At 41.7% G+C, this 26,479-nt stretch overlaps 1 protein-coding gene across 1 annotated transcript; it reads right to left on the minus strand.

The window, feature by feature from the left end:
* Positions 1-806: 806 nt before the first annotated feature.
* pkib (protein kinase (cAMP-dependent, catalytic) inhibitor beta) lies at positions 807-26,367 on the minus strand. Its single transcript, XM_079368557.1, has 3 exons — positions 26,091-26,367; positions 4,724-4,877; positions 807-2,773 (listed from the first exon to the last, which is right to left on the minus strand). Exons 2-3 carry the CDS (start codon positions 4,863-4,865, stop codon positions 2,691-2,693), a joined length of 225 nt encoding a protein of 74 aa, XP_079224683.1. The 5' UTR covers positions 4,866-4,877; positions 26,091-26,367; the 3' UTR covers positions 807-2,690.
* Between the last annotated feature and the right edge of the window lie 112 nt (positions 26,368-26,479).

The following is a 26,479-nucleotide window of genomic DNA, read 5'->3' on the forward strand; positions in this document are numbered from 1 at the left end:
ATCTATTTACTTTAACTCTTTACAGTCCTCCCACTGAAATCAGTGTTGTAGTGCAGGGTAGATAGATACTTTATTGATCCTAAGGGAATATAACCAACTTATAGGTAAACTCCACTTCTAAATCCCCTCCGATTCTCTCCATAGAGGGATAATTTTCAGTAGTATGCTGCAATTTCCACACACATTAAATATGAATGAGTCGTTTTAAAATCTCACTTTTTTTAAAGCTATTTTGGGGCTTTTTGTATATTATTATATTATTTGTAGAGCTAGGACAGCGGACAGAGTCGGAAATCAGGGAGAGAGAGAATGACATTGGGAAAGGAACCACAAGTCGGAGTTGAGCCTGGGCTGCCTTAGGCCTCGGTACATGGGGCACATGCAGGAACCACTGCACCTCACTTTGTTGTTTTTAACAGAGGCCTTAGTCCTCTGCTGGATGGGCCACTTACAAATGGGACAAATGTATCTACTTCTTCAGGCACCACTACACCACTGCTTGTAAAATACTACTTTTAGTTGAGACACAAGGGTTGTCAGGTTCTTTTTATTTCCCACAAAAAACTTGAGTAAATACAGGTCCATGATCAAAACTCTTCTCTACTTAAAGCCCTGATGGAATCAATTAAAAATGTATAATTAAAAAAAACCACAAAAAAAAAAACCGTACCAATCAATTTTGGTAAAATGAAAAGAAATGCAGCTCCAAAACCAGGCGGCACAAGCTGGGCCTCCGTTCACTTCAGTGTTACTCTTCGGTGAGTACAGAACATTAACTTTAGAGAAATGACACTATAAGACAGATGTTAATGAAAAGCTTGTTGGTTTAATATGGACATTTTCACCACCAGATGGAATCAACATGAGGGATTCTGTCCAGCTACATAAAACATACGTACCACTAAGAGATCCAGGACACTACGAAATACACCTGTGATTCATCGACCTCCATCAAAGTGTTGCTCATCCAGCTTTAGGTAAACCGTGAACACTTTTTCCATCAGCGTTAGCAGAAGTACTGAATCAGAAACAAGAGTTTGCCAGCAGCAGCAGCAGGAGCACGCCAGGCTTTCATGGTTGCCTCTGATAAACATCCACATAAAGACACAGTCACCGGCAACATCTTCAAATAGAGACAATTAAAGAACATTTCTTTGCGGGTACATTTTGTGATTAAATCTGGTAAAGGCAGCATGTAGGACACACATGGATTTGACAACAATTCATATATTTACAGTCGCAGTGAGTGGATGTCTGACATGTGGACTCTCGACGTGTTCATCGCTCACCGTCTTGCATCCTATTCACACCTCTGCAGTACGTGTTGATGAGTGTGAACAGACTTTTTCTCTGTGTGCAGAGAGTGTGTCATCACTCGAAAACACATTGTGAGTGGTGTTGGTGGTGGTAGTGTTGTTTGATGAGTCCTCCTATGCCCCAGTCAGTCGGCATATGCTGCAGTTGCTATAAGAAGCGTGAAGCCTTGAGCTGTAAAAAGCCCAGCTGAAGCTTGCACAAAACTGAACGCCTTCCCTGATAGAGTGTCGGGTCTGCAGGAATTATTAAAAAAACAAACAAAAGAATAGCGTTTTCTCTCATCTACAGTGAAGCAGTCAAGAGGTGGCGAGATACCTCTTTTTAAAACTGAGGAAACAACGGTAGCCCAAAATGGTCAATAACAGTACACAGAGAGAGCACAACACTGGTTTTTGGTTGTGAACTGCCATGAGGCACATTTTCTTTTTTCAAAGATTTGGAAAATGAAAATACTTTTAAAAAGCAGCCATGAGCCAAAATCAAAAATAATATCTATGACTATCTCAGTGTTTAAATAACGCAGCGTCTACTGCAGGCAGTGCGTCACGTTTGTCTTAAGGAATGTTTGGAGATCCAGACACCGCTCTCGTGTCATTATGGACACCTGAAAAATGGATTCAATCCAGAGAAATTGTTTGCTTGGATCAAAACAGTCAAGTGATGAGGGGTAGAAACTGTACATTTAAGATGTAGATTAACTGTACAACAGCCTCAGATTTGAAACCATACAGCAGATCAAACACATTTAGTGTTAACGTATAGGTGAGCAGACGACAAGGACTTTCCAGAATCTTACACCTACTGTTTCATTATTTTACATGAACCATTATGAATCCAGCTGGATATAAGGAAAGGCTACAGGCCGCTATCAAACTTCTTGAAACAACTGTCTAAGTGGAACATCACCTTTAAACAAAAATCAACAAGAAATGGTACAGTTTGATTTGTCAGTTTCATGTTTTCTTCCATTTTTTAAATAAATCATACAAAAATAGTAGTTTACAGTGTGCAATCTGTCATTGTCCCTTTGATTCTCAGTGTAGTGTCTGCAGCAAGTCTTTAACTCACTTATACATACACACACACACACACACACGCACGCACACACACATTCACTCACTGGCTCATAACTAAATGACGTCTGACTTGATTCAGATAGCGCTGAGTGCCAAACAGTCCTAAGCTCCTGGCTCCAGTCCTTGGGGAGTGGGTCCGTCACCCTCCCTCCGTGGCTCAGCTGCTTCGTAAACAGACTGACTCTCCACAGATAATCACTCTCTCTCGTTCTCCCACAGGGTGCCCTCTGTGTCCTCGCTCATCCCGTCTCTCAGGTTATCTTTGCAGGTCTCCGGGGGAGGAAAATAAATGAGTCCCTACGATCCCTCACTCCCCTCTGAACTCTGTGGCGGGGCTGGAGGCTCCTCCGACGTAGGGGACTGAGCTGCTCCTGGACCATCTGCCCACATAAAGGATAGAGAAAGAAGTACGAATGGTGTAAGTAAATACTGGTACCCTTATGCAATGCTATAACATGTTTGCAATAATGCAACAGTGCTTCTCTGAGACAATGTTTCAGCACCTTTGAATAATAGTTTACATGTAAAGTGATGCAGCAGGGGTCTTTATTTATATCGCATTTTCAAAACAATTTGTTACAAGGTGCTTCACAAATGAAACAAGTATCAAAAATGGAATGCAACAGGAAAAACATACACGTGAAAAAAAAAAAAAAACCTGCTAAAAAGTAGGCATAAGTTGTATTAGATTACATGAAGGCTGTCTGTACAGTTTTTTAGATGCCTCTTGAAAATGTTCACATCTCAAGGTTTATGGGAGTTGCTTCCAGAGAGGGGGGGCTACAACAGGAAAGGTATGATCACCTTTTGTTTTGGGTTCTATGTTGTGTTTTTTGACTCCCAACCACTAGAGGGCAATATAGCAGAATATCTTCAGTTACAGAGACTTCCTGTCCTGAATAACAACATAAAACTGAATCGTAAAACGTTATCTCAGAGAGCACAGGCCTATAAATCAGGTGTTGGCTCTTTCTAACTGGTTGACTTATTTAATGTTTATCACAAACACAGCAAAGTCATCTTGAAAACAACCAGCGCAGCCTCCAATGCTTTACATTCTTTGTTCATTTTTAAAAAAAACTTTATTTATCCACATTCATACACCCCTGACACAGCAAGGGGAGCACTTCGGGGTCAAGATTGATTTAGACGAAGTCTGATGGTTCTCCTTCAGTCATACTTGTAGCCATTGTGCCTCTACATACAGCTTCTCCGAGTGGGAGGGGTCAGATCTCATTCCCTATATGGTGGCAGGGCCAACAGTCGGACGGGGAGGTGACATAACCAAGCTGAAAGACGTGCTGTCTCATATGTGTGAACACAAGGCTGAGAACAATCAACCTCAGAGGCAGCTTGAACTCACTGTCATTTCATGAGCTCATTACTCCACCCATCCATCCATCCAATTTCTTCTACTTATCCAGGGCCGGGTCACGGAGGCAGCAGGTTAAGCAATTTGCCCCAAACGTCACACCAAAGCAAGCTCCTCCTGGGGGCCTCTTGAGGCATAGTCCGACCATAAGGGATATAAAATCCCTCCATGCAAGGGGACCAGGAGGCATCCTAATTGTCTGCTTTTGATGTGAAGGAGCAGCACGGATTCCTCTCTGAGCTCTTCAACCTATCTCGTCTGTTGTTTCTTTTATCTCGAAAACATATGACAATATAGAACTCCACGTTTCTGGAGCCTCCAACCTGTTGGCCCTGATGTTATTTTTTAACATCACCAACATAAAACAATATATTGTTTTAAATGTGAATGTACTTTATTTATACAGCCCTTACAACAATTTAGTCAGGGTATATTTGAAATCTTCTTTACTCATGTTTAAAATGTTGCACATTATTTGATTCAGCAGCACACACATTTGCCTGCAACCTATGTAGCCAAAAATACTCATCCTCACTGTGGTCTATGTTTAGTAAGCCTGATAGACGCACTCACTCATGCGAGTCGTGATGGATGACTCAGGATATCCTTGCATGGAAAAAGCCAGTTAAAAACCAATTCCCAAGGAGCCTCCCTAACCTAAATATGGCTCTGATGCCTCTAACCTGAGCTATTTCGGAAACTTAAATCTGCAACCCCAGATCTGAGAGCCATGGACTAAATGTCACAGCCCTCCATGTTTAGCTGCCGTGGCAACTCGGAGGATCAGGCCTGAGTTGAGGTAGAATTAGAAGGGATGAGTCATCATGGGCTCCTAGTGTGTCCCACTGTTTTCTATGTAAAAGCCTTCAATTATTTCCATTTAAACATCTTCATAAAAATGTCAGTTTAAATGAATCACAGTGCTCCACATTGGACGAAAGAAGAGAAAACACGGGACCTTTGAGGGACAGCTCAGCCAGCTTCAGAGGCAGGTCACCTGGGTTTACACCTGCCGGAGAGCCCAGGATGTCAGGGAGGGCGTTTCTCCTCCCAGAGCGTCCTGAGGAGGCAAAGTCCAACACTGGCTCTACTTCCGTCATCTCAGGACGTCTCTAGGTAGAAAAAGAAAAGAAAAGAAAGACAGAGTATGATGTGACATGCTTGTCTACACAGAAGATAGTATTTGACAACGACAGAGGATAATGTTAGGGAGCAGGTTTAGCTCGATGGTTGAAAGCTAGGTTCTACTGCCACCTGCCCAGAGCTCGACTCCGACCCTCAGCCCTTTGCTGCACGTCCCCCCCCCAATGGAACAGTCGCTGTCACTCATAGTAGCGCTGAAATTGAAAAGCATCACCCGGCACATGGAAGTTCCAGTTGCCAGCCAGCAGGGGGCCAGCACCTCGTACTACTCATATTTTAATCCAGAAATGCAAATCTTCAACCAACATAAAGTCGTTCCATGTACATTTCATGCTATGTAATGTGTAATCTATCCATTACTCTGACTGGCTACAGTGGCTAGGCTAACCTTAGCTGGGATTAGCTCTGCTAAGAGCTTTCTGGTAACCTTGGAAACAAAATATGACTTTGCTTTCATCATGACCATACCAGAAAATAAAAAAGTTCAGTTTCGTAAACAAGCACAATATAAGTGTCTGATATTATTTAGCAAAAACATTTACAGTCATTCAATTAAAGGTTGTGGATTACAACGCTGTTTGTTCACAGCAATGTCAGCCGATTCCAATCCATGAGATGTTTTTTCAGTAAAACACTACAAGGGACAGTTTAGTAGTCAAAATAAATGGAGCTTTTAAAGAGCTGTCCAAGAAGACACCAGTGTCCCTTTATCTTGACATATCACAAAATGTATTTCATCGGTGCAGTGATTCGAGCGGCAGGAGAAAATATTTATTATTGAAGCGGAGGATGTGTCTGTCTGGTTTCATGGCAACCAGCAGCTGGGGAGCCGGCTCTAGGCTACACTGGTGACAGGCAGAATTACATCCCTTGTCTCACACACACACACACACACACACAAGTACAACGAGTCACTGTTGCTATGGCAACAATGCAGAAAAGGCACTACTGGCAGGTAAACATACGACTCACATCCATTCTCTCACTATCTCACTTTCCCTCCCCAGTCTCCCTCTTTTGTTGTGTTAACTTGCTTTAAATAACCGTACCATTCTGTGCAGCAAAATCCTTTTCCCCATCGCTCGCTCTCAACAAAGGAGCGACTTGTGAGGCAATGTGTACTTGAAGCTATAAACTCACCCATGTACACACACACACACACACACAATCTAGATCTCTGGGGGGAAAAAAGGGGCCACAGGTTGGCCATCTGTTAGCCTCAAGTGCTATTGTAGTGTTGCCATTGTGCTTGTATAGCCGCAGCGATGCATTGTGGCCTATTTTTGAAAATAAATCAATGAGCCTGAACATGACTCTGCATGTTAAAAAAGGACACAAGATAAAAACACAAAGCTATAGCTTGGGCATGTCTTTGTCTTATTTAAGTGGACATGTTTGTCTAACCTGCATAAAATCGTCAAAAAAAAAAAAAAAAAAAAAAAAAGGATGCAGCTACCTCAAATAATTTATTCAAGCAGCAATAACGTCTTATATTTCAAAATCCCCCACACAGTCTATGTCCACCCTCCATGGACGACACTGGCTTTTCAATACAGGACGATAACGTAATGCACAAATAATTAATGCAGTTATGATTTATTGAGGTCAAAATGCTGTTGCACATTTAATGTGGTGCAACGTTAAACAACAAGAGTCCCGTCAGCAGGCACAGAAACACTGAGGTCAATGTAACCACTGCCAAGCTCAACTCAGGATTATAATTTGGATTTTATTTAGTCAGTAAACTGTGAGCATGCTATTCAAATTCTCTCAGAGCGTCTGAAATAAAATTCTTTGGGTTTTTTGGGGGGTGGGAGGCGAATGTAGGCAGATTGTGTTGTTATAAAACTAGCTAACGAAATTCGACAAAGTAATAATCAAAAGGATCAAGATTGCAACTACGGGTTGGAAATCAATACGTCATCATACCATCCCACTACAAATGTTAGCTGCATGATTCATTTATTTATTCAACGTGTGCCATTTTCACCTGCGTTCAAACTTAGTACTTTAGTTTCATATGGGTGGCTGTAGTTGGCTGTAGTGAAGGAGGCTGTAGTGTAAAGGCAAATCATGACCTCAGAGAAACACGGGATTAAAATGTCTTCTTAAGCTTCCAAAAAAAAAAGAAAAAAAGAACAGATCTGTACAGATAGACAAAGCAATGTTTCTTTTATGATTACATTAAATAAACAGAAATGACATAACTACATTACACTTCTGGCTGCTCTTCAAATGTCTGCAGTTTGACTGGAGCTCATCGAATTAGATAATCTCTTTGCATCCTCTCTTTTCAAATAGTTTAATGACATCAACTTGACATCAAAATCTTTTTGCATAACAGCCGCTGATGCTCAGCAGGTGGTTCAGGTCAGATGGATTTTGGGAAACTTTCACCTGTTCAAGCACCTGCCACAGTCTGTACTGTCCGTATAAACAGATTACTATGGATTAAACATAGATTGTCTTTTTTTTTCTCATTTTGACTGGTTGCCTTGAACAGTGACAACCTCATTCCACCTTTAGTGTTTCTTTGTAGAGCGTACACTCCAACCAAGCTAACTACTCTGACTTCATGTAAAAGGCAGAGGACGAGGCCTAATTGGGCTCCACGTCCACTCGAACTTCAGGTTTCTAATTTGAAGCACTCTCTTTATTTAGCTTGGATATTACTGTCGGCGTCCTGGGGAGCCAGAGCACTGTTCCATTTTTTTCCCCTCTTGCCCCACAAGACAAAGCTGTACACAGCTGAGGTTCAAGTCCAACAATAGGAGCATAATCAGGGCTAAGCCGGGGGAAGACCTCACACATCCCTCTCCTTCCTGCTCCAGAGCCTCTAACAGGCTTGTAAAGTGGTTATCAATGGAAACCCCAGATTTGATGATTGGTTTAATTAAAACTACTACAGACTTTAGCTGGACTAAATCCAGGTCTCTGTTTAACTTGCATTAAATGCCAGATATCTGCCACCTGAATGCTGATGGAAACATCTGCCATCTACGATGTCGGAGGATTTTCTTCAGCTCCTTTAGGAGTTTAAATGATGTCAAACCTGCAGCCCTCAGAGGGAAGAGTAGGCAGCATGAAACAAGATGATTATTCATTTATAATAATCATGATCATTACAGTTATTCTTGCTTAGTCATTAAATAATATTGGAGTGATTCGATTAAGGCCAAAGACACACTGCGCGTAGAAAAACCAAAATGTAAAAAACTGTTCTGTGCAGCTGCAGAAGATATCCAAATGCGCTGCTTTGTGGTTCCAGACCGCCATTATGACTTTTGTTTGAGATGCAGATGGAAGATATGCCTCTGAAATTAACTTTGGGAAGTTATTAGGTCAGAACAAACATGATTGTTGATGCTTATGTGAGATCAACTCTATTGCTGGAAATGTCCCACCGGGGATAATAAAGTATTTCTGATGATTCATGCTCGGACAAAGCGACTTAGTTACAACGCTCTGATGTGGATTTTATATTCAAGTAAACATGTTGTTTCAACAAAAGGGGGAGAAGGAAATACTGGCACACAGAAAACAGAATGTAGCCGGTTCATAATGTGAAAATACAGTCTATGGTGATGCGTTGGTCACGGGATATAAACGCCATCACCGTCTCTCACTCGCCTTAAATGTTTATCGCCCAAAACTTCAACTCAGTAAGCGGGAGGTGGGTCGGGGATTACATCTTTGGGAGTTGTTTGCCAGTTTATAATCATTGTTTTTTTGGAGCATATGCAACATTGTTTTTCAGTTGAAAACGTTTCGCCTTGATGTACTTCTTAGATCGATGTACTTTGAGCTGCTCCTCTCAGGCAGCCGTTTGAGTAACATTAGAAAAAAAAAAGTACAGGAACTGTTTTATTCACAGTGAAATACGCATTTTAAACAAAGCTACTTTTTTACATGCTGTGCATTTGTGCTTTTAGCCAATTTATCGAGATTTTTTATGACTCATTGTGTGTCTTAGTTTGAGTGTTTCTATCTTTTTAAGATACTGGACCACACACTGGAGATCTTCTGTCACTATGTGATGGACAATTAAGTTTTTTGAATCTTGATTAAACTCTCACCAAGTCACTATCAATGTCAACATCAAGCTCTACTATGAGTGTAGTTCTAATTACAACATCTGTTTATCAATGTTCATTAAGCCGTCCGAATTAAACACAGAACAGTCAGTGACCCCTCATCAGAACAGGTTTATTTTAGCAGATAATCCAACCACAGTTAACATGGGATTAGCTTGTCAAGACAATTGACCTAGATACTCTGATGTCCGCCTTGGCTCAGTGCGGACACGGGAACAAGCCGCAGGTATGTTACGCAACAAGGTAGCTGTTATAAAAGCCTTCGGATTAAAGAAATGTCAGAGGTCTGTTTACAGACACGGTGATGGCTGAAGTAAGAGGACAAAATGCTTTTCTTTCTTGCGTCTCCTTGTAGAGCTGCGGCCCTGTTGTTACAGATCTGCAATTAAACAAACGCTCATGGATGCTGCAAAATGCCACCTGGCCTTTTTCTAAATGCAGAGACCTCTGTAGTTTGGCAACAAATTGCAGTCTGTACTTCAACCATGGTCTATCTATAGGATCGCTGTGGATTTAATCATGCTGAAAATTAAAATTAGCTTCTCATATTGTCATTTTGACAAAAAAAGAGAAGCCCTTTCACTCAAGTCTTCTTCAGGTCTGATGTATCTCTGCACCTTCACATCCCATCACATTCAATGTTGAAGGGTAATTTTGTCCACAGCAGCGCAGGGTTATTGTCTCCGATCCAACCTCTCAGAGCTCTCAGCGCCGGTGAGAGCGACTCTATTCAGAAGGAGGCTTGCTGTGGTTTCCAAAGAGCACCTGCTTTGTAAATGGAAACACAAGCCCAAGGACTCTGAGCAAGAACTTGTCTCCATGGACATTTTCATTAACAGTGAATGAAAGCTTTCAGCACCACGGACAGCGACACACACACACACACACAAAGAGCTGCTGAGAGCTCCATAACCTGGGATCGGTGCATCTATTGCAAACAACAAAGACATACTGGCCCTTCTGCTGTGTGCAAGAAATGGCAAAAGCAATCTCTGTTCAAGAGCACGGCAGGTAAATAGCTCACTGATGTTGGCCTATGTTACATAACTTGCAGACCTTTCACTGGACATCCTTCAGAAACAGCAACAAAGACAAGGTTTTGGAAACTGCTTAATCCACTAAACTCTTCGGCTCAAACTTCTGCACTTCGAGGATTTTGAAAGAAGTACATTTGTCAACAAAAGACCCTTCCTCATAAAAGACAGAAGAAAAAAAAGAAAAAAATCTGGCCTTAATATATAAACTTAACCATTCATTATAACAGCATGCTAAAAGTACAGTAAAATATATTCACTTTGGTGCACTTTGTCAAATTGCAACATTATAAGGTCACAATATTCACCATTAACATGTTGTTTATTAGCATGCTAATTAGTAGCATCCTGGCTGTTATTAGTCATTCGAAGAAGATGTTCTTTATTAACCGACGAGGAGAAATTCGATTATACACTTTGGTACAAAGACACACACACAGGCTGAAATACACACACATGTAGGACACTAACCTATGGACACACACTAATGGAGAGATGTCAGAGTGACGGAGGCGCCTGAGATTGCATTTGACACAAAAGGTTAATAATGAAAGGATTTCAGGTGACTAAAATCAGGGTTTTATTCTTGTTGGATACATTATCATTACTTGCAATTCCATACATTGTGAACATCAATCTATAGTTATCAATGAGAGAAGCTTTAAAGTGGTGTTGTTAGGAGCTGCAGGGGGGGAACATTTTGTTCCAAATACGGTTATTTTTCAAGCTTAGACGATTCAATTGCATGAAAAAACAAACAGCTTTCATATTCACCTGCTGTGCAACAAAACACATGCAAAATGTGTCTGTTGTTATTGCACTCAGTGGTTTGGTTTATTAGGACATGTTTTCTGCATTCCTGTCTGTCTATATGTTTGTTTTCAGACAGTGAGAAAGAATCTGAAGCGATGAACCAGGACAAAGCGTTGAGGAAAGCACTCTCTAAATAGGTCAGGAAAACTCCCATGTCTGAGTCCCAAGCTTCAAAAAATCCTTTGTTTTCCTGTTGTGACTGCAATGACAAGTGAAAGGTTCTTTCTTTAGCTGAGTTGACATTTTATAGATTGTGACAACATGAGGTAAACTCCTGCACACTGTCTCTCATCTTCAACCAAACAATAACAGGCCACGTTTCCTCCACTATCATCTGTCGTCATTGTTTTTACCTGATGAAAGTTAGAGACAGTGTGCCGGAGTGACCTGTTTCTGATGGACACACTGCTGACACACACACACACACACACACACACACACTGTTACTACACACACACACACTGTTACTACACACACACACTGTTACCACACACACTGTTACTACACACACACACACTGTTACTACACACACACACACTGTTACTACACACACACACTGTTACCACACACACTGTTACTACACACACCCTGCTACTACACGCACACACACACACACACTGTTACTACGTACACACACACTGTTACTACGCACACACTGCTACTACACACACACACACTGCTACTACACACACACACTGTTACAACGCACACACACTGCTACTACACACACACACACTGCTACTACACACACACACACTGTTACTACACACACACTGTTACAACGCACACACACTGCTACTACACACACACACACTGCTACTACACACACACACACTGTTACAACGCACACACACTGCTACTACACACACACACCCTGCTACTACACGCACACACACACACACTGTTACTACGTACACACACACTGTTACAACGCACACACACTGCTACTACACACACACACACTGCTACTACACACACACACTGTTACTACACACACACTGTTACAATGCACACACACTGCTACTACACACACACTGTTACTACGCACACAGACTGCTACTATGTACACACTGTTACTACACACACACACACACTGTTACTACACACACTGTTACAACGCACACACACTGTTACCACACACACACTGTTACTACACACACAGTGTTACTACACACACCCTGTTACTACACACACAGACTGCTACTATGTACACACTGTTACTACACACACCCTGTTACTACACACACACACACACACACACACACACACACACACACACACACACACACACACACACACACACACACACACACACACACACACACACACACACACACACACACACAGTGTTACTACACACGTTGACACACACACACACACACACACACACACACTCCGGTTGACACATACACACACACACACACACAAACACACACCCAGTTCCTACACACATACCATCACTGCACACATGATGCTACTACACAATCTACAGCTTTATTCGATTCCATTCATGTCCATTTACTACATGAGATATCTGAACTGACACTTTGTCATGTTGGTTATCAGGGATCTTCACTGTCAATATGAGAGCTTTTTAGCAAAGTTAGTAAAACGGTTCATTGTAATAATCCAAGGAGTCATCCCTGTGTGACATGTGTGTATATATATATATATATATATATATATATATACATACATACATGTCACATACAGTGTGTGTGTGTGTGTATATATATATATATATACATGTATATACACACACACACACACACACACACACACACACACACACACACACACACACACACACACACACACACACTGTATGTGACATGTATATATATATATCAGCCAGAGCGTGTTGTATTTGTGCTGCGACTCCTGTGGTCATAGGATTAGTCGGTGAGAGAGACCGAAGGGCTTAAGGTCAGAAAAACGTTGAGGCGCTGCAGAAGAAAGGATGTTTACACAGCCAGCACAGACACAAGAAGTTTGAGATGAATAAATAATGCCTGGGATTAAGTCCCCTTCTATTTTTAGTCCCTCATACCCTGTGATTATTCCCTCTTCTTTCCACCACTTTTTTCACTGTTATCCTAAAGCTTAACATGCTCTAGCTGCCATGGAAACGGCACCATTGTTATAAAGGTAGCTATACAGTGGAGGAGGGGAGACAAGGAAGAAGAAGCAGAAAATCTTTACACTGTGCTGTTTCTTCTTCCTGCTCACTGACGTGCCTTTTGTCATGTTAACATCATAACTGACCTTCACATTGAGTTTGGGGGATCAAACACATACTGCTAAGAATGTGGTTTGTAACTGTGAGTGAATACACAGGTTGTAAAGAAATGGTTTGTTACAAAGAGAAGTATAAAATACACAATGACATGTTTTCATTGCAAAAAGTCCAAGTATCACAAAACGCAGCGACTGAGGAAAAAATGCTAAAGAAAGGAGACTGGCATCGCTCAGCATTCTCACAAGTACAGGTGCAAACCAGGTCAAATATATGCACACAAGCTGGAAGGTGAAGCACGATTCTGCAGTCAGAGGTTGATTTAAAAAAAAGAAAAAGAAGAAGAAGAAGCAGTTTTTCCTGAGCAGCAGCAGCAAAGAGAGAGAGAGAGAGAGACAGACAGAGAGAAGAGAGAGTGAGAGAGCAGAGACATGAGACTGATCTAATGAGACAGCGTGATCACAGCCTCCCTTCAGATCTCACAAACATCCCAGGCACATCTTTCCCTCTTTTCTGCTGATCCACACCGCCCTTTTTCCTCACTATGGCTGCCTGCTTTCATGTTTCAGAAGCCAAAAATGGATGAGCCGAAGCTTTTACTCCGTAGATGACATGCTCAGGGTGCAGAGCTTACAGAAATCTCCAAGGCCCTGTGCTACAGGTCTGTATTACACGTACAGTATAAGACAGCTGATTCTCCACTTTCACATCTGCACACGAAATGTCATTTATTAGAAACAAACATTAACCCTACTCAAAGGAGCTGGTATTTATGCTATTTGTTAAAACAGAATTCTATTATTTTTAGTGTCCTGTGATTGATCCATCAAAATCTGTATTCAACTAAAATTCCTCACTTTTGTCATTTGATGAAGATCGTAAGGAATTCGCGGTAAACTGTCCAGTAATGACAGTTGTTTAGCAAATGATTTTTCTGTACGGTGTAAGTTTACCTTTAAACAGTAAGAACACAACAGCTTGGAAGAAATTCCTTCCCTCCGAGGGTGGTCTCAAATGTTAGCATGCTAAGCTAATTCCTACATACTAGTAAAACGTGGCAACGCAAAAGGAGCACATCAGATGTCAAAGGACATAAACCCACCTCTGTTCCAAATGCATGCTGGGTCTACTTTCAGTGGAGCCTGCTGCACTTTGGACGCGGACAGGAAGTGAGAATGCATCCAGTCAATTTCAAAATAACACACAATATACAGACTCTTGAGTGCTGACTATGTCCCATCACTTCATCAACATTACGTCAAAGAGGCACAAAATCGACAGCAAGGTGTCAGAGTCACATTACTTCTGTGAGGCATTGGTAATATATTGTTTTATAATTGATATTACACATTACACACAGATTTCTCATTGCTACAATGGAAGTCTTTTTCATTCCCAGAAATAAAATAAAAAATACAATAACTATCAAAACCTTAAAGAACTCAAACTCGCAGTTTAAGAAATCATGCGTCGCTCTGACGGACTTAACTAGCTCTCACTGATTCTCCTCAGCTGCTTCATCCAACTGCCGCCTCTGTAATTGACCTCGTTTAAAGTGCAATAACAACAACAACAACAAGAAGCCATTATATGAGACGAGGCTGACAAAGCGCTTTCCATGTTGCCAAATATGAGACAGATTGAACAGCTTTTCACGAGGGTCAATCACCGAACACAGCGCCCATCTATTTACAGCAATTAACGCACTGAAAGTAAAGAAGGGCTGGCAGGCGGAGCTGGCAGAGGCCTCCACAAGCATCTGACGAACAGAACGTGTCGGAATAAAGAACAGGCTGTTTTTCATGAAGACAGCACGTCGTCTTACACCACACACAACGTCCTTATTGTTGCTACACACAGGACACCAGTGTGAACCTAAAGTCTTGATGAAGTGAGTCTTCAATATGTGAGCATGGATTGATTTTCATTTAACCAAACGACTCTATTTCACCTGTTTTTAGGTAAAGCAGTTCACTTGACAGTAGTAGGAGACGGTGTGCAGAAGCAGAATGAAAACACAAAGATCAAGGGACAGCAACCCAGAAATCTGACAGCTTCATATTTTAGAAGAATGGCATGCAGGCATGTGGAATATGCATAAAAAGACATTTAAACAATCCAGACAAACATTAAAAGCAAAGATGGATGTTAAAGTCCGGGTCGTGCATATTTTCAGTGAAATATTTGTCGGCAGAGTTACACAAAAACGATGTCGCTCAATCATCACTTCCCCGGTCATTTGGATTTGACCAGGGAGCTTTCTTGGCTCGGAGCTGGTGTGTTTCCCCCCAGCCAATTACAGCGAGCAATTGAGTTTAGGAGTGGACACAAACAGTGATTGGATGAATTTCAAACCAGTGCCTATGACAGACGTGCACGTGGCCTGCTTTCTGTTGTTGGACAGGAAGGTGCCAAACACCAGTGGTTAGCTTATGCTAGCTTACAATGTGGGTACAAGCAGTAAATGTACACACAAGTTCCCACTTCATCTCCTAGTTTGAATATTATGTTGACAAGCTGCAATAAAAAAATGATACTGACGCTAGCTTTAAGAATGAAAGTAATGGACATGTTTTGTATTAAATCCTGCATCTCTTATTACACACCAATAGGCAGACATGGTCACAAAGGGGCCATTATACAGTGTCTGCCAGAGAGACTGCGCTGCAGATTGTAACTCAGTGAAAATGAAGGAATTTTTCTTAAACGTGTCATTCAGTTTTATTTCTTTACAACTGATCTCATCGTGTTCCCAAACGGACACAAACTGGATCCATTGAGGTTCTTTCACAAGTGAATCTAGCAGCTGCTGCAATATGGAGTACACAAAACATACAGGCCGTGTAATGTAAAAAGTTAAATCAATACAAGATAATCAGCCAAATCAATACTAAAGAAATGAATGAAGCAAGCAGTGCAGATGAGAAGGAGAGGGGGAACGGGTTGGCCACAGAATGTTCCAGACCTTTCTGTCGTGTCAGCCGAGGTCTAAACAAGACAAGATTAACCACTTTGAGCAGTGATGTCATGTGGTTACGTGTCTTTAGGTCTTGGCAGTTGGGAAAAATGTATATATATATATATATAAAATATATAAATTTTATATATATATGAATAAGAAGATGGTTCAGTGACCCATCCACCTCAAGAAGAAAAAGAAACTGCTCAGATTGTTGTGATTCACACAAAACAGCCAAACTGTTGTTAAAAAGAGAAACACAGAGTGTAAAGGGAGCTGTTGTTGTCAGCCTGTGAAAACACTTACATAACGTCCTCCTGTGCTCTGCAGGAGCTTGTTTAAAGGGTGAGCTAAACCTTGGCCCTGATGTGACCTGTTTTATTGCCAGGTCTATAAGACCAATGTTGTGGATTAAATCAACCAGGGGCCTTGACACGGGCAAGAGTGTTGATCATGGTACATCTAATAAAAGTGTTTATCTTGACAGGTGCCGATTGTAATTCTTAAAGTCTGACAACATTTCAGAGAGGATCACATAGAGATCAAGATCCCAACACAAACAGTCGCTGCATCACTCTTTTCCATTGATTCTTTCTATGTATGTTTTTTATCTTTGAGACACCATAGTCCTGTGGATGGCTCACGCTAACAACAGGCTGAGAGTAGGGCTGGGAGATATATCCAGTTTTTTGTTTATTTTCATGCGCATGTGTTGACATGTGCAACTAACCGTATATATATCCGTTAATAAAAGATGGTATACGTGTATATATATATATATATATATATATATATAACCGTTAATAAAAGACAGATATATATCGAGTATCGCTAAAGTGAGTTTTGGTCTATATGGCCCAGCCCTAGCTGAAAGCTGGACCTGAGGAGGGTTTGAAGCCTCTTAACAAAGTGTCATTACACATGCCTAATGCTTATCCATCATAATATCAAAGAAATGAAAAAAAAACCAATCACATTTATTTCATTTTTATAAATGCTGTAAACATTTCTGCTGTAAAAACAAGCCTTTTTTAAAATGGATATGTGTATGTGACTTCTGGTGCTGCTGCCGCCAGCCTCAAGTGGACACTCGACTGCAGGATTTTGATTTGAGCACTGGCTTAATATTTCAACATTGGTTGTCGCTTGGGAGATGCAAGAGTTGCTGATCTATCAGACTGCCTCCATCACTTAGGCTTTTTTTTTTATTAGAGGAGTTTTGTTCAGGTCAAAAGAGGATTTACAGTAATCACACAAAAAAACAAACAGATTAGGGCAGCAGAAGACCTGCAACTTCCCTATTCCCCCAAAAATCTCTATGTCTATGTATTTATTTAACAGGCATCTCTATGAAACATTTTCTTTTTCTGTGGCTAACTTTGGCTCATTCTTTGTACAAGAAAAGAGAAGTTCTGAAAGCAGAGGCAGCTTTTAAGAGTCCATACATCAGTGTCACTGTAGCATCAAGACTGAAGGCCGGGAGGATAAATCTACTTTATGTGTCACACATGTCTGATACATGTGTGATACTGGGAGGACAATGTGTGCTCGCGTCACGTCAATATTTCATCACAAAGCCTGTTGTTTTGGAGAGTGAGACCGGGCAGTCCTCCACCCCGGGCGCTCCCAGAACTAGACCATCATGTCACAGTGAAGCGGCCTGCGTTGCTGCGGCTGCACGTGCTACTCCCGCATGTCGGCTACCACCCATAGGCTCCAACAGCTGACACACACACACACACACACAAACACACACACACAAATGCTATAAATCCAACACACACACTGCCACCATGCATCAGCAGAAGTGTCAAGCTCTGGTGTTGTGTTTGTGATTAAAGCTGCACCCGGCGAGGGGGATAAAAGAGGAGCTGCAGCAGACGAGGATTTCATCTCCACCAGGAGAATCCACTCATCCATTCATCCGTCCATTTTCAAACATTTATACCGATCCAAAATTAACAGAAGAGGCCTGATGCATTTCATCCTCTCCTCCGCCAGGAGAACCCTGAGATCCCGAACCAGAGAGGACAAACAGACAGTGACAGCTTAAAACAAAGTTTTAAAATAATAAGCGCCATTTTAAAGCTAATTAGTAATCCATAAACACTGCACACTGTTTACTACAGGACAGGCACAAGCTCTCTCTCATCCAAAGAGCAGCACTGGTGGAGTGGAGAACATGGTTTGACAGAAAAATTGCCTTTAAAAGCTTTCCACCTCCAAACGCAGACAGAAGTGACCAGATTTAGAAAAGGGCGTTTGGGGGGCTAAAGAGGAGCGTGGGGCTTCGCTGTCAAAATTTGACATTGGATGCACAACGCTTATTCATTAGCATGCTAATTAGCGACAAAACAACAGTGCTGCTGTCAGATGGAGACTCTGTTTGTGGTGGTTACTGACTAGAGTTGTTTGCACTAAAAAGCTAACAAAGCTAATGACATGCTATCTCACTGAACCACATCTCAAGTTGGGAAAGTAAGCAAGGGTGAACAAACAGAGGCGGGTTCGGGCATGCATCCACAGTTTGAAAACATTGTTATTGTGTGACATGTCAAACAGGGCTCACAATGTTTGTGTGAAATCAGGACCACTGATAATTGTCAATAAAGTTTTCTTTGAAAGCTCCCACAGGTCAGATCGAGGTGTGTTTCAGATGTCTCGCATGCACGGCTCAAACACAAACACTGCTCTCCCTCTCCTCCCTGCACACACACTCAGCACGTCCCACATACTAAATCTAACGAGCAAGCTAAATCATAACAAACATACCCTGGCAGCTGGAAGTCTACAGCTATTTTCTGCCAAATGTTTTCGTCTATTTTTCTTGTCAGGAGGCCGAAGACACATCAAACAGGCACGCCGGCTGTTGCAATTGTGCTTTCAGACGCTGTCTGCCATTTTGCAACATGCAGGAAAAATAAGGGGAAAAAAAGACCATACGTTTGGGTACCGGTTTGTTTTTCTGCTTTCACTGTGCAAGTGTGCAATGACACGTTCAAAAAATTAAAAAATGCCAAAAAGATTCATCCCCTTTGCCCCCCTAGACGCCGAACGGCAAACCTTCATTGTGATGAAATTTCAAAAGCCAAAAGTGGCGAAATGAGTTATTAAAACCAAAACCTTTTGTTGTACCTTTCTGTGAACTTGTTTAATACTGCAGAGTTGACCATTCGTTTCTGTCATCAGTCGTTGGACAGGTGGTGCAGGTGCTTCAGATGTTTTTGGCTGCGATTAGAATTGTAAAAACAGCTGCTTTCTTTCTGCTGCTGGAAAACAGCTGACAACAACAGAGCGACAGGCCAGAACACCGAAAATAATGAGCTAAAAAGGCAATAAAATCAAAGACGAAAACGATTCAGTTAACAAGTTGTCAGTGCGTTCCTCGTAATTAGTTATTCATTCATCACATTACAGTCATGGGATACCTTGTGTATCCAAAAAACACTGATTAGAGCAGCTTTAAGCGTTGTTGTAATATACACGCAGAAGTGTCAAAGTCACCAACGCTCTGCTCTATTCCCTCCAGAGTGAACACACTTACAGAACATCTCGATGCCTATTGAAGATGCAAATGTGCGAAGCGTTCAGGTGCAGCTGGCAGTAAAGAGGCATCTTCATTTAACAAACACGTTCGATGGTCTCATTGAAACACAATTTAAACGGCAGTTGCACCTCTCACCCTCTTACCGCCTCTCCATTTGCCAATCAACAGAATAAGCTCTTCAGGTCGTCGCTGTCTGACTGAGCGTTTGGAAATGCCGTGCCCGTTTCTGGGGCAAACGGGATTCCACGCTGTAATTACGGGGAAGGGAAACAGAGCAGCTGATTCCATTGTTTGGTTGGATACAGTGAAGAGGTCACTGATCTGTGGAGGGATTGCATGCCATGGGAATAACAATAAAGCCTTTGTTTGCATCGAGGAACAAGCCCATCTCACCTACTGTTCCATTTTCCATCTCATCAGAATGGAGAAGCTGGAGAGATGACATTGACAAACCACAGTCCTTTCCTAAAGAGCCGGACGGAAGCATACTGGGGGAAGTCTATTAAGTTACACTGCCACCCTCAAGCCTTTGGTTTGGCCTGGTTGCTGGGGAGAAAAAAAAGGCACAGTGGGGCTTGAGGTCAGAACAGTCTAACACAGAAAAACATGTCCTCTCTGTTCCTACCATCATCTCTCCTCTACATCTCTGTAAAAACACGTCCACCATCATATACGTCCTCCAGAGACAGGTGGAGAGAGAGAACTGGATGACGTATTTTAATAGCAGAAACATAAAAGAAGCCATAGGTCACAGTAAAGGGCAACAGCATTGACAGAGGCACCAGCCATGGCTAAAGTCTTTAGGTCACGGGTCAATACAGAGGAATAATGAATGACTGGAATTTGGCTCAGGAAATTACTGTTTCCATCTTCAAAGTGGCCATGCCCAGTAATCAATGGAGATTGGATTTGATGTCGGGTGGTGAAATTGTAAGTGACAGGCAACAAGTGGCTGCTGTTTATCTAAAAAACAGAACTTGTCTGGCCGACAGCTGATGTTGAGAGAGGCCTAAAACAGCATCAGTTCCTCCAGTTTTAAAAAAACACGCTTAATAAGTCTGCACCAGGGATAAGCACAGCTGGTTACCGTCAGACATTTTTTGATTCTCTCAAACTGGCATTGGGCTTTAAAAACCGGGGATTCAAATTCGAACCATCTATAATGGAAGTCCAGCGTCGACTCACATGTTGTCAATCTATTCCCTGCAAGTTTTTGTTCGACTCTTTTGTCATTGTACACCGAGCAAAGAAGAAGCAACTATGTTGCACGTTGATATTATCAGGACAGGAGCAAACATGGATGTAGTCTCCCAGTTGTCACCCACCGGTCTCTGAAGAGGTGCTATGAAGCCCAACGATGGAGGAAATGCTATGGCTCTTTTGAAACCATAGCATTTTTGCTGAGATATTTATTTCTACTAGCCTTTAAATACTGGCATTTTAATACTAACAGGGATTCTAGCATTTTGCACATAGCCTCAAGTGGACAGTTGGGAGAACTGCAGTTTGTTGTACGTCCTCATTGGCAACATTTTTCCACTCACACTTGGTTTTCATCCACCAGTGAAGTGACTAACACCAAACAGCGCTAACACCTAAGAGAGTCTTGATTCTTAGATGAATGAAAGTGTTTAACAGGTGTTGGCTGCTCAGTAGTGCCCAGGTCACTGCAGATTAAACAGATTTGTACAGGTAAGCAGACACCTGTTTACTGATCAGAGTGGCGGCCTTTGTACCCTCCTTAAAGATAAAGATAAGGCTGAATGAGGCTGTTCGGCAGGTAAGTGAAGGAATCAAGCAGCAGGTAACGTCAGACACCTCGGGATCAGTCCGGGTGAGTAGAGGGCACCCGGTGCCATGTCATCATCTGTCTGCCATCACCGGTGATGTTAACTCACAGCGACATGACGCCTGATGTCGACGACAGAGCAGGAGGAGGAAGGAGAACAGATGATGGGAAGTCAGATGATTGAGCCGGCGGTTACAGGGCTAAGGCTGACTGCTCCCACGGAGAGAGCAGAGTCCCTTCACTTCCCATAAAGATATACTAACTAAAGATGTTTATGTTTGATTACAGCTAACAGAGTATTCACAGAACTACAAAGCTGCTTCCCCCTTCACCATCACCAATCAGCATCACCTGGACTGGCTAGTTCATTTCCCCGACCTGGGAGCTATGTGGGTCAGTGTCGTCAACTAGCTGCGCCAATCATTGTTTATCTGCAAGATCAAAGGTCTCTCCCAGGCAAAGTAATAAAACCATTGTACCAGTTGATTAAATAGGACACTGTAAGGAGAATTGATTTTTTTCTACTAGTGGTAGATAACTTCACACAAGAGGTCCTCTGTTAGGGCGCACTCGTCCGTGCCGTACCCAAGCACGCTTCCCCCCTAAAGTCCAGTGTGTTTGACCAGTGAGTGCTCCAGTTCATGCACAAGCACAAACAGGAATGTGTTTTTATCTTTCCACTTGTCTTTCATATGCGCACGCTTCGTGATCACTTAAAGCCATGCATGTGTTTACAGTGTTTCCAGCATTGTCAGCTTTTGACTGGAGGTCTGATGCTCTCTACATAGTAAGTGAATCTATCCAAACACTGATTGGCTTTTGTGACACAGCGTCAAGCAGAGTTGTCGCTCAAGTTGAACTCTTTGACCTACAATAAATTCCATTTCTAAACATCAATGAATCCTCTTTAGAATACTGCAAATGGGAGATGGTGTCATTACATGGATTGTATTCTGACTGATTTTTGCTGCAGACATTTCTCCTGCATACACCAAAGCCTGCAGGCACGTGATTGGTCAGCACAACTTAGACTGAAAATGTACTACGAACAGAAATCAGAACACTTGCATGCTGAAAGTGGCGAGTATGTATTCTAGGTTTTTATCGAATCTGCAAAACAAAATATTAGAGCATCACTCGCCAATAGTTATTGGAGACCAATTAGAAAAACATCAGCCAACGCCACCGTTGCTTTTAGCTCTTCAAAGCCTTTAAGCTTCATTAAGCTAATTGTTTTGGTTTTCCTCCCAATTTAAAAATGAGCCACTAACCCAGCCTCTTCAAGCTGTTTATAAAAAACAACTTCGAACTCGCCCACTGTTTGTCCAGCATAGAAGACCAGTGAGAGTTCAGCTGTGTAAGACATGAACAGATCAGGGGTTGAAGGAAGCCAAAAGTAAATCAAATACTTGAGCTTTCCTTTTTTCTGTTAGCCATGATGAAGACGTCAGATGAATGCTAATGTAGCTCTACATCACATCAACTGTTTGCAAAACACTAGCCATAGTGCCTATTTAAGGTGATATATTTATAAAGGTTACAGCTTGCGCCCTAAATTATACAAAAGAAATCTATTGCAGTCAAATTTTCTCACATCAGGTAACATTTTAGCACACTGTATCGAAAAAAACCCCCCACTAAATATTACTAAATCTATCCCCAGTTTTTGGATTTTCAAAATGTAGCATGTAGCATGTGAGGCTTCACGGCTAAACAAAAAGGCCACCAGGACAAGCATCAAAGTGATCAAAGTCAAATTATGTCCTTGCTCGCTGTTTGAATGACAGGTGATGGCTGCATCGCACAGCAGAAACATCACAGCAGCAGCACAGCCAATGAACCCAAGCCAAGAAATGAGAGCATCTCCTAGAATGACCTCATGGATGTGTAATTAACACAGGGTGAAATCACAAAATTAAAAAGGAAGAGCCTTGGAGCTAAAATGAATATTATAAATATTGAAGAGCTGCTGGTACCCCGGCGGAGCAAGGCTTCATTTCCCATATTTGACAATGTAAGCGTATTCATGAGAAACCTGGATTATAAGAGCTACACACAGACAGACATCTTGACGTTGGTTTACATTCTGCGCTTCAACATTTTCTGCTTCACATTCTCCCAAAGCTAAGACGGAGGCTTGTTCAACAGCCTCTGCACACACGTGGATTTGGAACTCGTGTGAATGGGAATAGATGCTCTCCAAAAAGACAAGGAGATGAAGGTCTAAAGGGAAAAAAAACACATCGGCTACAGCTAAACCATTTTAACTTCAGAAATCGTTTCCTTTAAGGATTCTTTTTACTGCACATCTGGGCTAGCTATAGTTGAAACTGGTTCCACATTACCAGAAGAAAACAGAGAATATGTGCAATGGTATTTAACTCGTGAGATGGAAAACCAATGTTTCCAGTTTATTCTTCACAGCAACCATCGACTAATTGTGCACCTCTTAACTGACCCTTTGTCAAGTCGTAACTTCACCAGGAAGTAACCGTCTGTCAAGCTGCCCCTCCTTAGTTACTGTTCCAAGGTTCAACAAAATCTCTCGTCGCCGGGCTCCTTCCCATTTAAAACATTTGAAAATGCCCCACGATTAAAAATACTTTTAGATATATTTGATGAATTTGATTCTTTTCTAATCTTGGTCGGAGTGAAAGAATAAAGACAAACATAGAGTAGGACGCATTGAGGATAAACTCAAAATCTCAAAAAACGTTTTAAATAATTTAAAATATGATCGATGTCTGGTGCTTGGGATGTAGGCAAATAATATATTAGCTGTCTCACCTGTTGTGTTAAAAATAAAAACAATCTTTTATAAATGTTGTAATAACAAAATGAAGGTGACACTCTCACAGCGAGGCACTGAAAAGACTTGGCCCAGGCAATAATTTGTCTAACTGGCAATAGCACAGCAACTGTTGCTATTAGAGGGGACTCTTTGAATTGGTGAGTCACATGATATCTTATAATCATATAGACAATGCAAACAATAACACTAGTTGCACGTTTAAAAACACACAACACTTTAAGCATACAATCATATTTTTGATTTCACTATAATTGATGTATGTTCCAAAAAGGCAGGAAAGCGTCACCAACCTGGCAACACTGCACATTATAGCGTGGCTTGCTGGCGTGATGTGCACAGGCAATGAAAGTGAATCAATTCCATGTGTAGGACAGAGCTTTAAGATAACGTTACAAATGCTTTGTGAGTTCCCCTCCAGCAGAGCGACTGGACTTCTGTTTCTGTTGATGCACATTTACCATCTCGCTGCATGAACTCCAGTTTCTTCTCTTCTCCTCGTAGGCTACGGCAGGCTTAAAAATCAACTGATCAAGAGTCACAACTGTCACAACCTTTGGAAACAAACACACAAAACAAGTGGAAGTAGACCTACACAGAGCTGCGAGCAGACTTTGAACTGGACGCTCTAAATGATTTCAACAAACAAGGAAGTGAAACATTGTAAACTGGAATATAATACCAGTTAAAACGATACAGAGCTGGTTAAAACTTTCCTTTGAAGGTTAAATTAATTAAAGCGTTTGCTAATCTTGTATTATATATCAGCCAAATACTGTGAATATGTTACACTTTTCATTTTCAGGATCTTAGCACGCATCTTGTCTGTCATATAGACATTGTCTATATCAGTGGTGTCCAAACTTTTTTTCTTGCGGGCCAAAATTGTCGCGTTAGAATCGCTCACGGGCCACAGGGTTTTTTTGTTTTTGTTTTTTTAATATTGGAAGGAACTTTTTGTATTTTGATCTCTTCAAAAAATAATGTAAATACACAATAACTAATTGCAGTGGGAAACTGTTGTGTTATAATTTTTTGGAAAGAATAGTCAGGCTTTTGTAGGTCTCCCTCGCTAACATGAAAAAGAAAAAAGAACGAAATATGCCATCTGATGAGGCCTGGGGCCAAAATCTTCTGATTCTTCGATTTGAAGTCAAGGGCCACAAAAAATCCACTCAAGGGCCACAAATGGCCCCCGGGCCGCACTTTGGACACCCCTGGTCTATATAGTCCTATAATAATACTGACAGAAAATAAGGCATTCAAACACCAGTCCTCATAAAACACAAATGATAAAGTGTATCCTATGAAACAATACACACCTTTAAGAGTGAACTTATTATAATAAGTCCTCTTTTCTAATGTATATACCTGCTTTATTAGTTTTCACATTTTCACTTTTCAGTATTTATACTGGACTGGATATATTGGTTTCACTCCACAGTTCACCACGTCATGCTCACCATCAGAAGGTCACTGTTTACCTTTTAATAATCCAAAGCAGAGCTCTCTGGAGGGAGTCGATGACATTTTCATGTGATCAGCTGATGCTCACAATGCTGTGAGCCCATATGGAGGCGACAGGTAGACTGCTCGAGCGGAAGGCAGGCTGTTTATATATATATGTATATATATGAAGCTTTATGACTGTTGACTGATAGGTTGACCATCTGAGCATTTTAAAGCTACAGTTATTTAGATTTTTTTCTAGGCTCCAGCATGCTTCAGTGAATCTATCCTTGCATGCCTATAATGTTTACCAACCATTATATTCTCCTTTTGCAGTCACTCCTTTTTAAAGATTTGTCCACGCGTAGCAGCACGCGCTACTCTCGTCGTCCTACCTGTAGAGCAGAACAGGTGACAGTGTCGCCTTTTTGAACGCAACGACGGACACTCACCAACTGATCTCTGAGCGCTTCGTCGTGGTGGGAAAAAAAACACACGCCAGGTAGTCCAAAGTTGAAACTAGCCGCCAGCGACCATCTTCAGCAGGGAAAAAACAAGAAGAAGGCGAAGAAGTGAATGAGCGGAATGTAAGCGGGTCCGTCCGGTTCCACTCATCACACCGCGGGACCCGCGGCTCTCACTTCTACACCATAGACACTCAGCGCGCGGACAGCCGAGCGCTTCACAGCGCGCGCACTCACAGCAGCAGCGACAGGGAGGAGCGTCAAGACGCACGTGCGCAGCTGGGAAGATACAAGGGAAGAAAGGATTACGCCTTCAAATTAAAAGCTGCTCTGCTAAAACAGAAGGGACGAAAAACAACATTTTATTTTTGATTTAT

Source organism: Symphodus melops (genome assembly GCF_947650265.1).
Source record: "Symphodus melops genome assembly, chromosome: 18".
Lineage (NCBI taxonomy): Eukaryota > Metazoa > Chordata > Actinopteri > Labriformes > Labridae > Symphodus > Symphodus melops.

Bases quoted from the DNA above. Each gene is read 5' to 3' on its own strand.
- pkib (XM_079368557.1), bottom strand. From the start codon at position 4,865: ATGACGGAAGTAGAGCCAGTGTTGGACTTTGCCTCCTCAGGACGCTCT. The intron at 2,774-4,723 runs GTCCCGTGTTTT...TTATGTGGGCAG, and splicing joins GGCTGAGCTGTCCCTCAAAG to ATGGTCCAGGAGCAGCTCAG.